This window comes from Pinus tabuliformis, chromosome J (genome assembly GCF_031772625.1).
Source record: "Pinus tabuliformis cultivar Carrire ecotype Pingquan chromosome J, CPIR1, whole genome shotgun sequence".
Lineage (NCBI taxonomy): Eukaryota > Viridiplantae > Streptophyta > Pinopsida > Pinales > Pinaceae > Pinus > Pinus tabuliformis.
In genome coordinates, this window is record NC_142295.1 from 432,428,696 (window position 1) to 432,445,034 (window position 16,339).

General features: G+C 39.6%; 1 protein-coding gene across 1 annotated transcript in view; it reads left to right on the forward strand.

Annotated features, from left to right (window-relative positions):
* The first annotated feature begins 210 nt into the window (after positions 1-210).
* LOC149227661 (UDP-N-acetylglucosamine transporter UGNT1-like) overlaps positions 211-16,339 on the forward strand; it is a 66,272-nt gene continuing 50,143 nt past the window's right edge. Inside the window, exon 1 of the mRNA XM_089377853.1 lies at positions 211-612. Coding sequence (XP_089233979.1) covers positions 486-612 — 127 coding nt within the window. The 5' untranslated portion in view covers positions 211-485. The remainder of the gene's footprint in view (positions 613-16,339) is intronic.

Here is a 16,339-nt window from a genome sequence, read left to right on the forward strand (position 1 = left end):
AAATAAATTAACCACATTGTTTATCAACTTATTTAAAAAAATATTATTTTATCAAAAACATTAAAAATCTATAATATATTTGATGTTTTTAGGAAGAAAAGCTTTTACAATTTTTTTTAAAACTCCACTCAAGTTCAAACAAATAAGAAAGCATATAGCAAAAATGGAAATGAAATGATATTTTAGTATTATGAGAGTATGGGACCATGAGACGAATCTGCTGCCATAACTTTTTTTTTTCTTCATTTGACTATGGGACGATTTTGGTGTTTTGTTTGAAATTTTGCTTAGTCGAGAGTCATGCCAGGCCACGATGGCTAATTCAGACGATTTTGACCTGCAGAAGGACTCACGGTCATGGCCGCAGCTATCGTGATCCTGCCCATAAGTTTGCACCCCTCGCTAATCAAATATAACCTACTGTAATACATTCGAACCTCTCGTATAGTGGAAGGAGGGGCAGTATAAGTATTCGATCCCGCGACATGGGGGAAAAGGATCGTATTTTGCCCATGGCAGTTGGGGATGTAAACAAAGACGAACCGCTCTGGAAGAGCGACGGCATGACCAAGCGGGGCGCCATGGCAGCCATTACTTACATGACCTGCGCAGGTTCTTTCTTAAAATCCCTATTATCCTTACGATTCTAACTGTAAAATAATAAATTCAACAGTTCTCTATGTGCCAATCTCAATGATAGTTTCAGCGCTAGTTATCTCTCTACATATTTTAATAATTCTTTCTAGCAAATCTGAAATAATCTGAAATTATTTTTTCGAAATTCAGAATAGTCTTAAAATGATTTTATTTGAGGTTTTCCACTTATTCAAAACTCTTTCTAGTCCCTCGCAGGACTCGGATATGACACTGCAAATGGCAGAGGCAGTTTAACATACGGTTTCCGAAGGCAAATTGTTTCTAATTTGATTAAAATTTTATTTTTAATATTTTTCTCAAGTAAAACTTCTTGGGAAACCATGTGCACTTCTCTACATTTTGCCGGTGGTGCCCTGTGTAAACTTGTGGAAGTTGATTTCTCTGCCTGACCTGGTAGGGATATTGAGTGAGGTAGCAACAGAAGCAGCCAGCCCAGGGGATTGGCGCAATATCTCTTGCAAAGCACTCAACTACACGAGCTATCCCCCAGACTTATAGAGATTTAATTACATGGAAACCTGAAAATTTTATAAATATTTGTGACTCAAGAAAATTTGTACATTTTTGTCAAATTCACATTACTCAGAGGCTGTTATAGATAAAGTAATTTCTGTAAAATATATTAAAGTAATGGCTAAACTAAATAAATTATGCTATATGGATTGGAATAAACTTCTTAAATTTCTCGTTTGATGCTCCAAATAAATTTCTAAAAATACTTCTTTAGGTGTCCCAAGAGAGTATAGATATGTGCAGGAGTTGGTCAGACTTTAGTTCACTTAATCTTAATGCAAAACAGTAACAGAGTGTAGTGCAAAATGACCAAATTCTGATAAGTGACTTATCTCAAATTTACGAGCAATGAGACATGGTTCAAAGATCGCTTCACAAAGATCTCTATCTGTGATTACAGTAGGTAAGATAAGACGTTTCATTAATGTGCAGCAAACGACCATAAAAATAGGTCAATGGGAATAAAGGAATACATTCTGTAGAAGCATAAAGTGGGAGTACGAAAGCAACTCCTATATCAATGCTATAAAAGAAAGAAGAAATAAAGATAAAGATCTAATTATCTAGCTAAAAGAGAATATAAGAGAAAATGTAGGTGCAAGAGAGGTGCTCAAAACTGAAAACTAGGTGTTGAATAAAAGAGAGGATGTCAAGAGACGTCAGAGCTGGATGATGAGGACATGTGAGGGGACTGAGAGGCAGTCTCCACATTGGAGTCATCATCGCTATGAAAGGGATATCTGTTGGTTTATGATATCCACTGGGGAGTGAGCAGGGTTGAGGGGGCTTGGTAGCATGATCCCAGGTTAGTACAAGAGGAAGGAAACCCTACTCTATGGGGAAGAAACTTCACATGGAACCCTAACTACTCGATCAAACTTGGTGAGTAGTGGTTTGGACATGAGAACCCGACTTTGTGATTGCCTAGAGCTGATATGTTTTTTGGACAAATGGTGTCTGTCTTGTGGCATGGAGTGACAACTCCTTCTTGGTATCGAAGAGGTTAGTCTATGCCTTGGGGGGGAGTATTCAAGAGGAAGCTTGTCTCATTGACTTGGAATATGAAGTAGCATGGATCTTTGCTTCACACTTCTTGCTCCAATCAAGCAAGACCATCGAGAAGGAGGGGATCCTCTTGGGGTCTTAGAAGTTTGGATAGGGGTCGGTTGGGGTGGGGCATATAGAGATTGAGATGTGTTTGAACACTTCTCTTATGAAGACAACAAGACATCTTTGGTCCAGGCAATGAAAGAAAGTTGAAAGGAGGGTCCCAAGTCTCGAAATAAGTACTAGTATCTCCCCTTTGATCTCATCGTAGATATGTCATTAGAAAATGATATGCTTCTTTGTCTCTGGCTCGTGTGAACAACATAATTGGCAAACCTGGTTAAACCATGGGATGTGGTGATTGGTCTCATCCTGGAGTTGGTGACAGCCAATTTGGAACTGACCAAGGGTGATCATGAGGACATGAATCTAGTGTCTTCACATATATTGAGCTCAGGTAATAAGTTCGTCTCTTAGCTCTAGAAATTGCTTAGAATAAAAGGTCGTCTTTGGGCCAGGATCCTCAAATGTGTGCTCTAGGAGTCTTGAATAAATCATTTGTAATGTCCTCTCTGATTTCTTGGTTCAAATCCTGCTTAGATGATAGGAAATGACCTAGTGCATTTAGAGAGTACTTGAAAGGGGGGAGATGGTATGTAGAGATGGCCATAGATTGAAGTAACCAAGAAGCATTTGAGGACCAACAATAAACATGCCTTGGGGGGTCAGCTAAGGCAATAGTGTTAGAAGAACAAAGTGCTAGATAGGGATAATGTTCCCTTCTAGAGGCTGGGTCCCTAGAGGTCCGAATTTTGTGAAGGAACAAGATCAGCAAGAAGATGGCCTCAAGGCCTAAATGCTTTCCATTTTCTTGCAACACTCTGATGTGATATTGCAAATTTAGTAGACTTCGTTCATGATCACTAAAATTTAGGTTAGTTTTGCACTAATTGTTTTCTTCTTGTTGGATTTTTTTTGTGTTAAAAGAAATGACTACATATTCTATTAAGAAAATTGGTTTGGAGGCTATTACCTTTTACAATTTTTTCCATGAAATTCACATTGTTCTAGCCATCTGGTCCAAAAGTTCAAAATATGTCTATCTATGTTGTCCTCTATTTTGTAACTTACTATAGTAAACTGATGGATTCCATAGATTCTCCAAAAAACCCCTCCAAAACTAGAAATCTACATAACATTGATAAAATCTAACTAAAAAAAGAGGACTACATAATCCCCAAAACTTGGTTCCCTTGCGCTTCTTCTTCTATCTCCTTGTTTTAAGAGGGATTGCCTTCCTGTGTGCCTGTTGGAACATTGCTTTTGCCATTGCAACCACCAGACAAGTCTTTAAGAGGCGACCCGAATTCCATTCGCTTTGTGCTATTGTCATTCAAGGGAACTTGGTCCTCTGCACCATGCCCATCTCCCCTGTGCAAATTGTCCAAGCGAAATTCCACCATGTCCATGGCCATCTGAAGCCTGTCAAGTTTGAGTTCAAGCAAATTCATTTGACGAGCCATCAAATTGTTTTGAGCCCTCGCTCTTGCCGAGAAGAACTCTGCATGACACGAAATTAATGATATGATAAACTCAAGTGATTCTACCATTCTTGCAAGGGTTGGGCCAAAGTCTTCCTCCCCACCTCTCAAAGAATTCTCCATCATATAGAGCCAACTCTAGAAACGATGGCGAGCTTGATTAATGCAGTTCCTTAATTCCCGTTCACCATAATCAGGAGTCCCCTGACTTCTTATATATACCATCATACTTTCCCATTGTGATTCTGTCTCATTCCATCACACATTAATGAAATCATAACTCTCCAGAACACGACTTGCAGAGTTCATTATGGAAGTCGGATGAATCTTCCGGAAATCGAAGAAAATGGGTCCGTCAACTTGAGAATTGATATTGCAGAATGAAATTTCACACAAGCTACCTGCTCCAGTTTCCTTATCCACACTACTCCATCTGTCTTGTTTCCTATTCAAAGGGACGTTCTTTTCCCATATGTCAAAAATGACATGAGTCTCCATATCTTTCTAAGGCTTTTGCTGCAAATGTTTGAGACCGCCTACTTGATTATGCACTATAGAATTAAATACGTTGATCCACCTCCAAGCCCCCCGCTTTGCTTGCCCTGAGGATTTAACCAATTTAACGTTTTCTCTCATTTTTATGGAATGTCTTTGATTATAATAATCTTGTTTTCAGATTTTATTTCTCCTTGTGATAGCTGCAAACCTTGGCTAGCCATGGAATCGACAACTTCATTTAAATTCCTTCTTATATGATAAGAGGCTATTGAATCAAATGTTTCAACCAACATCTTAATTCGATGAAGAATGGGAAGGGGGAACTTTTCATCGTTCTTCTTGTTAAATTTTACAGATTTTAAATTTAATTTTTGAGATCATAGACCATAGAAGATAGTCAATGAACAACAAGACACATGATTTGGTCCAAGACCAGGGAAAAACCCCACTACGGGGGAAAACCCTTTTAAATTGCTCTTCTATTAGATCGTCTTCAAATGTTTAGTAGAGATACATAATCAGAGTACAAAACCCCTTTTACAAATAACAGTAGTAACAACCCTTTTTAATATGACAACTTCAAAATACCACCACAAGCCTCCAAAGGCTTCCAAAACAAGAGTAGTAGACACAAGTGCGTGAACAAAGTGCACAAGTGTGAGAGCTAAATACTGAGAGCAATATTCTCCAAATGCAAGATCAGAATGCTACTGAAGCAAGGGAAATATACCAGCAATCAAACTCTGGTGCGAAAGCAATATCAAGAACATAATATCTTTGGAGTGAGAGCAATACAAGAGCTAAATACTTTTGGTGCGAGAGCAATACCAACTTTGGAGCGAGAGCATTAACAACAACAAATAAGAAAAACAGAAACCATTGGTGTGAGAGCTGAATGAGAGCAATATTCTTCTGATGCAAGAGCGATATAAGAGTAATGATAACTCTTGAATGTGAGATCAACCAACTTCAAAATGAGAGTAATATGATCCTTTCAGTCAGTAGATGCAAGATAATAATAAGCCTCTATGCGAAGAGGTCTAACCAAAAATATGAGAGAAATATCCTCCAATTGCGAGAGCTGTAGCTTGAGAGTTCTGAGATCTGTTAATAGATCTGCCAGATAATAGATTTGACAAACAATAGATCTGCCAAATAATAGATCTCCCAAACAGTAGATTTGCCAAACAATAGATCTGCCAAATAATAAACAATAGATCAATGTAAGGGCTTGATCACAAATGCGAGAGCTTGATCACCAATGCGTGAGAGAGATAAATCACCAATGAGAAAGCTAGATGAATCACCAATGCAAAAGCCAGATAGTTTGAGCACCAAAACGAGAGAGAGAGAGAGAGAGAGAGAGAGAGAGAGAGAGAGAACTCGATGATCACAATGATGCCTTCCTTGCAATATATAGAAAATTTTGAGGCAAAATCCCTACCTTGAATTAAGTGTTTTGGAAGCTCCTAGAGTGATCCATTCGAATTGGATAACTTAAGTGATTTTATTTTGCACATGTCTAATTGCTTTATAAAATACTTTTGCTCTTATGTAAAATAATTTGCTCTTGAGAAATAATTCGTTTCAAGGGTGAAAGGAGTTAACCACATAAAGTGATTTCTAGGGAAATTTCTCCCTCGTTGCTCAAAATTCAACACTTCCTACATTTGGACACTTGTTGAATAACAAATTTTGAATCTCTGAAAACTGATAGATGATGGACTTCTTTGGAGAGCGCAAGGTCCAGAACTTGCCACAAGGCCAGGTACTCAACTTGATTGTTTGTTGCAACACCTAATCCCCATGCATATTGAGACTCTCTTTCTTCGTCGAGGCGATAGAGAAACCCTCCCGCTCTAGCCTCCCTGATTGGGTTTTTTTTAATAAATAATTTTAGAGAGATTTAATTCTACACACATCTTACAAATTTTATAAATAATTGATACTCCAATTAAATGTCCAAAATCACCTTGGTAGGTGTCCCAAGAGAGCATTGATATGTGCAGGAGTTAGTGAGAGTTTAGTTGACTTCAATCTAAATAGAAGTTAGTAATAGCCTGCAGTGGAAAATGGTTAAATTGTAATAAAGAACTTATGTCAATTTTACAAGCATGGGAAATGGCCCAAACGCCGCTTCACAAATATCCCCTCTATGATTAAAGTAGATAAGGTAGATTTATTAATGTCCAACAAATGACCACAAAAGTAGGTCAATAGGAGTAAAAGAGGGTATCTAGTATAACTATAAATTGGGAGCGTGCAAGGAACTCCTATATTAATGCAATACTAGGATAAAGTATAAAAAGATAAAAATCTAATTATCTAGCTAAAAGAGAATATAATAGAAGGTACAAGCACACGATGAAGAGAGATGTTTAAAATCGAAAATTAGGTATTCAATAAAAGATAGGATATCAAGGTACACTAAGGTGATTATTGAGGATGAGTGAAGGAACTAAGAGGCATTCTCCACATTGAATTCATCAACCATTGTGAAATGGCCGATTGTAATATACCAAATAAGTAGTGTCAAATAATTATAATTAATAATTAATAAGTAATGTTGGCGGGTTACATCTTTGGTCATGTCCTTCTGCCTTTGATTAATGATCAATTCATCATTATATATATGTATATATGTATTAAATTGATATCTGATTTCCTGCAAGTTGATATTAGAGCTAGTTCTTGGTGGTGTTCATTCCCTTCTCTATTGCATCCACCTCACGCTCACTTCGTTGTTGTGTCCATGCTTATGTTTATGCTCATGTTGTCTTCTCTACTACTTCCACTCTCATGCTCCCTTCTTAGCTGTATACCCATTGCTATATCTTTTATTTTTTTCATATGTGGTTCACAATCCCCGAAGATTAGTGATCGCTATGTCCACAAAATAATTGTACTAGGCATATCTATTAGGAAGGATCACTACCTGCCGGCTCAACCACGAAGCCTGATCCCGAGAGTGTCGAGAGAATTAAACTCATGACCAAATAATAACATAGGTGCTTTAACGACAGGGACTCGACCAACTGAGTTAACCCTCGGGGCTAATACCCATCACTATAAACTCAACGATCCATTCCTTTTCCTTACCCATTCCTCTTCGTTGCTTCCTTGTATACTTGGGTATCCGTTCCTCCTCGCATCCCCAATACACTATTTATTAACTTGAATTCAAATAGATATAAAACTAGACAGAGAAATTCTTCATGTTTCTCAATGAGGTAGACATAGAATTCCAAAAAATTCTTCAAGGATATTGGTGATCTAAGCATTACATTACTTACCAAAGACTTCAGTAGTGAGTTAAAAGAATTAAAAGATTTAATAAGGAAAATTTTTAGCAACCTTCTGAATGTAGATATAAAAAATTAAAGGCTTTGGTGGATGATATCTCCAACAAGCTAAGTGGTCTTAATACAAGTCTTTTTAACACAATTTCTCAAAAATTCAATAAAATAGACGATTTTTCCAAAGGACTTTAATTCGTGGAACATGGATTGAATAGCCGAAATTCACACTCTCCTATTCATCTAATTTTGGTTCCTTTAATGGATTTGCACACAAACTAAAAATTGATGTACCCAAATTTGACGAAGAGGATGATAGAAAGACCTTAAGATGGATAATTGACTCGAGTGCTATTTTGAGTTGCAGCAAATGTATGACATTGAAGAAAAATAAATTTTGCGTCATTGCACCTAGAGAGATTAGCATGTGATTGGTTCTTGTAGTGGCATTGAAAGGCCCGGTCAAGAAATTTTTATACATTTAGAAAACATTTTTTCAAGAGGCTTCAAAACATCAAAGAAAATGAAGTTTTTTCCGTTCTCACTTGATTACAATAGTTGGACTTGGTGGATGGGTTTTTAAATGATTTACACGTTGGCTACTCGCTTTCCTGATTTACTGGATGATTATCTCTTACAAATTTCCATATTAGGATTGAAATAAAACATAAAGAATGAACTCAAAGTGATAGATATAAATGACATAGAGCAAGCATGACTAAAGGCCAGAGTTGCTAAAGAAAAACTAATGTCCTTGCAACAAGTAACTTGGTCCCACTCTAAGAGATCGAGCCCAAAGTGCATTCCCTCTAATAAAAGGATTCCACCATCTAATGTAAAGGTTGGCAACATTTTGTGCTTTAGATGTCATGCTCCCAATTGGAGGTTAGACCACAAATGCAAGAAAATAAATTCTATCTATGCGAAGTACTAAGTGATAACAATAAGGAGATAGGGAATTTGTCTCCATTCGACATTGATTTAGAAAATTCAAATGAAGAGTCTAAAAATTCTAAAAGATCTAGCTATCAAATTCCATTCCAACACTCTTTTTAACATTTTGGGCTACATTAAAAAGACAAGAGTAATCGTGTCAATAGATAGTGGAAGTTCTCATAATTTCGTTGATACTAAATAACAATTAAACATGTTTGTTTATCCCCCTTCTGACCTCCAAGTTGCAATTCCACGAAATAAAGTTACCTTGTACATGGGTAAATGTCATATGGTAAAATTGTCAATCAATGATTACCAATTATAATCCCCCATCTATGCCATGGAAATGGGGGGAGTGGATGTAGTATTTAGAACCCATTGGTTGTCCATGATTGGTACAATAGGGTTAAACTTACATTAACAATTCCCAAAGTTCTTTGAAAATGGGAGGAAATACAAGTTTTATGGAACTAAATCCCACCCCTCAAAATAGTTTGATATAGTAGAATGGAGAAGATGGTTAAGAAAGGAGCCCAAGCTTATATTTTCCACTATTATTCAATGGAGGTGGCCTTTAATGAAATTGATGTTCTTGTTACCCACTAAAAGTGGGTAACCCATAGTAGAAAAATTTTCCCCTTATTTCACTGTCAACTAGCCAGTAGCCTTATGATGGTCTTCAAATGGCATTATGCCAGAGTGCTCCACTATTGCTCTAGTCAATGCTCTCATGCATTTAACCTTCTTCTTGAAGGAAGGTGGGTTATCTTTCTTTTTTTAATCTGTCAGAACGAATAAAGCGAACTTTGGTTATATAAAATATATTAAAGCTTACATAGTCAATGTTTATAATTCACCTTGGATCATATATATATATATATTGGAAACAACAAAAGCAGATCCTATATCTATATATATATTGCCTCCACACACAACATCAATAATAGGCACTAATTATGAAATTATGAGCAACAAAGTATTCATCACCAGGAATCCATCATAGCATTGTGTTAAATTTGGACAACTAGGTCCAAACTCCATGTTCTGATGCTCAGATTAAGAGGCTAATATTTTTGTTGGATTCCTCTTTCTGAGAGGTGTAAAATCCATATAAAAATAGTCTTAATCCGATGAGCAGAACTTATATTGTGAATTTATTATTCTTAATAAATTATATGTGCAAGGTCAGCCAGTTTTGTAATGTAGGCTCACATGCCCAACAGATGTGTCACACACCCTCATTGATGGATATATATACAGGAAAAGTTGGAGAGAATTTTATCACAACTCAACTCACATCTTCCTCTCTCATCTTAGAGAGTACGCTACCTGGAGGACGAATTTCAGCCACACGTGGGAAGGACGAAGAGGACAGACCGTACGGATTTTCTGCTGCTAGGGTTTCGCAGAAAGTTTGACCAGCGTTGACTTTGGTCAACGCTTGGTCCAATCAAGCTGAAAATTGGTGGAAAGTTCGATTTTTGAAGGCCGTACTATCTGGCACAAAAATCGAGGTCAAAGGGTTGACCGTTTTGCTGCTGCGATGACTTTTAGCTTGCTGCCCCTGCGTTGACTTTTCAGGACAACGTTGACTTTTTGTAGAATTGACTTGGGTTGACTCATCTACTAGTTGGAGGGATCTTGTGACACATCTGGGCTGGCTGACCAAAGGAGACTTTGCTGGTTGAAGCATCCTGTTGACCGTCGAAACGAACACACACATTTTTCTTGTTTCTGATTTGTCTTCTGTAAGATCTGCTTATATGTTCTATCTGCATTTTGCTTAACTACTTGTATGATTGCTGTGAGAAAAGTGAAATTGCTCTTAGCATAGAACATCTCCAAAACTTTACATGGTATCAGAGGTGAGGTGAAGACAAACTCTATCTATAGCAATCATCATCGAAATAATCATGCCCTAATCGAAGTCAATGGATGCCTTTGTGTCGCTGTACATAGAGGATTATATACGCTATCAATGATATACGTTGTAACGGAAAGATATACAGCGCAGCTGTAGAGGATATGTTTAGGCAGTAAAGGAAGCCGCAGTCATAAGGACATGAGGCTGCAGTCATGAAGAGTCAAGTCGTAGTGATGAAGAGGTATCTGCAGGCTTAAGGCTCTGGCCAAAGTGCGAAGAGGAGTATTTCTGTGTCTTTTGTTTATGATCTGATTGGCCAAGTAAGGAAGGAGGCTAGTTGAGCTTGTAAAGAGGAGTTCTGAGCATAAATGCAAGGGTTATTCTCTATGCACAGGCCGTTGAGTGATTTTGAGTTTTACAATGGGACAAAAGTCTGTTTTGAGAGGGCCGAGAGGCCCAGCAAGGAGCAGGAAGAAGGCCGCAGTACCCTTGACCATCAACGTAGGAATTAAAGAGGTTTGAAGGCTGTATAGTGGGTTGTCGTAGAAGCCACAGAAAGCCCTAACCAGGGCCGAAATTTCAGGGTCCTGTGCATTGGTCAAAATGTAGTTGTGGACAGAAATATGACGTCTATCACAGGTATGTGCTTGTCTTTTATAATGATGAATTTGCCAGATACTATGGTCCAGATTAGACAGTTTGCAATTCTGGTATAATGGGCTGTAAGAAGATGCTTGGTAAAGCTCCAAGTATAGTCCCTTGAGAAGGACAACAAGGGCTGTTAGAAGGTAGATGATTTGGAGTCTTAAAAATGGATATATGGAAGAGCTTAAGGGTAGTCAAGTGGGCTTATTATCAGACCCCATCTTCTGTACGTATGACAGTGAAATATGACAATATGACAGAGTTTTTGACAGTGATCTTCTGCACTCATTGTAGTGTCACTTACTCTTATAACAATTATGCATAGCAGTGATATTGTTCTCTTGACAAATGGAGATGATATATGGAAGAGATATTTGTTCCTATGACAATAATGTTTGGGCAGCGACTTTAGTGATATTTGGACAATGTTTCTTGATGTATGGAAGTGATTCTTGTATGACAGTGATTTATATGGCTGTGATGTGACAATGATATATAGGACAGCATGATGATGATGCATAGGCAGCATTATAAGATCATGAACATGAAGGGCTGCCTGATTTTGGAAATAATCATAAAGGTGTATGTAAGGGCTGAAGGAAAACATACAAGGGGACCTTTCCCCTCAAGTGTCACAAAGACATCTGAGATATTGCAACTGGTCCATTCTGATCTTTCTGGTATGTTGCCTGTAACATCCCTGGGGGGATGTTCTTACTATATGACATTTACTGATGACTTCTCTCGCAAAACCTGGATATACTTCTTGAAAAAGAAGGATGAGGCTTTCATGTGGTTCCGTACCTTCAAAGCCTTGGTGGAAAATATGACCGGAAAGAAGATCAAGATTTTGAGGACTGACAATGGCACTGAATATGAGTCAAATGAGTTCAAAGACTTCTGCAGAGAAGCTGGCATTAAGAGGGAGACTACCACTGCACTCTCTCCACGTGTTTGGGTTTTGTGGATAGAGAGATCTAGAGGAGAATCCGCAGTTCTAAAGAGCCCTCATACGCTGTCCCAAGAGGCCCTTACACGCTAAGAATAGGAGCCCTAAATCTGCAGTATATTGGGCCCTAAATCTCTGTTTTATTGGGTGCAGGTAAGGGCATTTCCAGTGAAGGAAGAGGGGACGTTTAGGTCACTCCTATGACTGTTTTGGAGTGAAAATTAACCAGCAGAAAGGCCTCAATAAAGGAGACAAAATTCTGGGTTGATTTGAATATTATGTGCGGGCTGGAAACTCTGTTTCAGCAGGCCGTGGGTACAGGAAGCCACCTGTGGTAGGCCGCAGGCCCTTACCCCACTGAAAAGGCATTGAGTGGGACTGTTTTGGGGCTAGATTGAGCCCTAATCAACAGCGTGGATGCAGAGGACTTATACAAGGGTAGCACATAGTTTTTGAAGGCTGTTTGGTGACTTGGTTAAGGGCTGTTGCAGCATATGGATGCCCTAACCAGTCACAATTAGGAGCAGCAGCGAAAACAGATTGGAACAACAATTTATGCCTTGTGTTGGGTCAAGGAATTTGATCAGTTTTGGATCAGATGGTTGGGCAACCTGTGGGAGCAAATTTGGAGGCTTGATTGGGTGATCGTAAGCCTCAATTAGTGCAGATCTGACTGTGTTGTAGTGTTGCAACGTGATGATGCAAAGGCAGCATGGGTAGCATGCAACGTGATGATGCATAGACAGCAAAGAAGATATGAATCTCCACTAGGAGTATATTACAATGAAAAGACCATATCTGTCATTCTTGTTGATTTGGGGTAGCAATGTGATGCTGTATAATGAGAGCAACATTACAGTCATTGAGGTGCAGATCCATGATGATTGAGAATTGACTATGACGATATATTTGCACCTGTGGCTCGATATACCACCATCCGATCCATCATAACCCTTGCTGCTACGCAAGGATGGAGTCTTCATCAGATGGATGTCAAGACCGCTTTTCTGCATGGTGCAATAAAGGAAGAGGTGTATGTAGAACAACCTCTGGGATTTGAAGTTCAAGATCGAGACACTTATGTCTGCAGGTTGAAGAAAGCCCTCTATGGGTTAAAGCAAGCACCCAGAGCTTGGTATGAGAGGATGGATAGTTACTTGATGAAGCTGGGCTTCACTCGAAGCAATGCTGATCCAAACCTTTACTTTAAGGTTGTGGAAGGAAAGCCTCTCATTCTAGTGCTGTATGTGGACGACCTCTTCCTGACAGGTGGTGACCCTCTCATTCATCAATGTAAGAGGGAGCTTGCTGCTGAGTTCGAGATGAAAGACCTAGGACTGATGCACTATTTCCTAGGCCTAGAGGTCTGGCAGAGACCTGGAGAGATTTTCCTTTCTCAAGGAAAGTATATTGTGAAGCTTCTGGAAAGATTTGGGATGGTGGACTGTAAGTCCAGGTCGACACCAATGGAACTCAACTTTAAGAAGTTGAGTGGCAGCGCTGCAGGGCCTATCTTGGCCAATCCTACTGAGTATCGTCAACTCATAGGAGCTTTGATGTTCTTAGTGAACACCCGTCCCGACATATGTTTTGCAGTGAATACTTTGAGCCAACAGATGGTTGAGCCTCATCATTTTCACTGGGTTGGTGCCAAGAATCTTTTGAGATATCTTCAGGGCACGATAAACCATGGGCTGAGATACACTGCCGGGAGTGTGATACTCCGGGATATACTGATGCCGATTGGGCTGGCAGTGTGGTGGATCGTAAGAGCACATCTGGATGCTGTTTCAATCTTGGTTCTGCTTCGATCTCATGGATGAGCAGGAAGCAAAAGTCGGTGGCTTTGAGCACCGCGGAGGCCGAATACATTGCTGCTAGTATGGCCTGTTGTGAAGCAGTTTGGTTGAGGAAGCTCTTTAGTGAGCTGTTCCAACATGTGCTAGATACCACTGTAATACTCTGTGATAATCAGAGTGGGATTCGTATGACTGAGAATCCTGTGTTCCACGACCGATCCAAGCATATTGATATCAGGTACCACTTTATCCGGGATATGGTACAGCGAGGCGCCGTAAGGCTCGATCATATAGGAACTGATGAGCAGGTCGCGGATATTCTCACTAAGCCCCTGGGGAAGGTCAAGTTCCTAACCTTCCGTGAGAGTCTTGGTGTCGTGGAAAGACCCTATGATGTGGGTCCTGTTGGACGATGAGCTCTGGGAGCTCTGGGGGGCTTTGGGGATAGCTTCTCGAAGCTATAAGCACTCATAATGCTTCTGCCCCACCCTTGTGATTATTGAGCTGGTTCGCCACTCGTTTAATCTGTGCCCCGTATGCATCCTACCCATTGAGTTCAGGGCTCATGGGAAGTACCTCTCATTTGGCGAATGAGGTGTGGAAAAGCTAGAGACTATTAGCAAAGACTGATGGACGCATCAGAGATTGCCGTACTCTCTATCTAGGATGGCATGGTCCAACCTCTTGATCTGGGATCAAGATTTGTGAGGTCTGGGACCTCTGGACTGATTATGTCAGTCGGGGAATGATGTCTTTGTGACTGACCCACTTCTGTTCTGAAATAAAGAAGCCAGCAAAGCAAGTTTCGGCGGGATGACTCACGATGTTGATTGCACTAATAAATGGAGTTCTCCCTAGTTGAGAGGGAGTGTTAAATTTGGACAACTAGGTCCAAACTCCATGTTCTGATGCTCAGATTAAGAGGCTAATATTTTTGTTGGATTCCTCTTTCTGAGAGGTGTAAAATCCATATAAAAATAGTCTTAATCCGATGAGCAGAACTTATATTGTGAATTTATTATTCTTAATAAATTATATGTGCAAGGTCAGCCAGTTTTGTAATGTAGGCTCACATGCCCAACAGATGTGTCACACACCCTCATTGATGGATATATATACAGGAAAAGTTGGAGAGAATTTTATCACAACTCAACTCACATCTTCCTCTCTCATCTTAGAGAGTACGCTACTTGGAGGACGAATTTCAGCCACACGTGGGAAGGACGAAGAGGACAGACCGTACGGATTTTCTGCTGCTAGGGTTTCTGCTGCTAGGGTTTCGCAGAAAGTTTGACCAGCGTTGACTTTGGTCAACGCTTGGTCCAATCAAGCTGAAAATTGGTGGAAAGTTCGATTTTTGAAGGCCGTACTATCTGGCACAAAAATCGAGGTCAAAGGGTTGACCGTTTTGCTGCTGCGATGACTTTTAGCTTGCTGCCCCTGCGTTGACTTTTCAGGACAGCGTTGACTTTTTGTAGAATTGACTTGGGTTGACTCATCTACTAGTTGGAGGGATCTTGTGACACATCTGGGCTGGCTGACCAAAGGAGACTTTGCTGGTTGAAGCATCCTGTTGACCGTCGAAACGAACACACACATTTTTCTTGTTTCTGATTTGTCTTCTGTAAGATCTGCTTATATGTTCTATCTGCATTTTGCTTAACTACTTGTATGATTGCTGTGAGAAAAGTGAAATTGCTCTTAGCATAGAACATCTCCAAAACTTGACACATTGTGAATGCACCAAGGAACCAGTGAACTACCGACGAAGAACCAACCAGCAACGCTAAATATGTGGGCATTGGAGGCCCATATCAAGATCCCTAGCGACAACCATGACTGGATCATCATTCACCTAGTAGGAAAATAGCCAGATTCCAGGATCTGTCCCAAACGTAGAGACTGAAATCGGATGAAACCAGGGTCCATATTCAAGCCATATTTGGACAGGGCATTCGCCTCTTGGTTGGGCACTCTAGGAACATGGGAGAAAGTGACAGTATGAAATAAGCCTTTGATCTTATGAATCCTCTTTCTCCAATGTTCCATAAGGGGAGGGGCAAAGGATGTGTGCTTGTTTATCCAATCTATCGTAACTTGAGAATCACCATATATATGGATCTCATTTAGATTCAGCCACCTAGAACAATATAGGGAAACCCAAAGTGCAATGACCTCTACCCTACTATTAGTACTGCTCCTAGCGTTCCATGAAAATTTCCAAGAGGTAACTGTGTCCGTGTTGATCATCACTTCGCATCCACAGGAAGCATTCTGGGCTGCCCCATCAAAATGGCCAGATGGTAGGATGGAGGATTGATTCTTATGTGCAATTACCCTTGGATTCTTTGGCAATGTCGGAATCCTGTATTCCATATAAAAAGCGCAAATGTGTGTAGACACAATCTCCTTTTGGAAGGGCTTGTTTTGAAAAATCTGGGCGTTCCTACCTTTCCAAATTCCCCAAACAAATATAGAAGGGAACAAACCTATTTTTTTTGGGGCCATCCATCCATATTTTGAATCATGACTCAATGGAAGTGTAGTTTTGTCATGTATAAATCCCTAATCTATGTAAAACATTTTCCCAAATG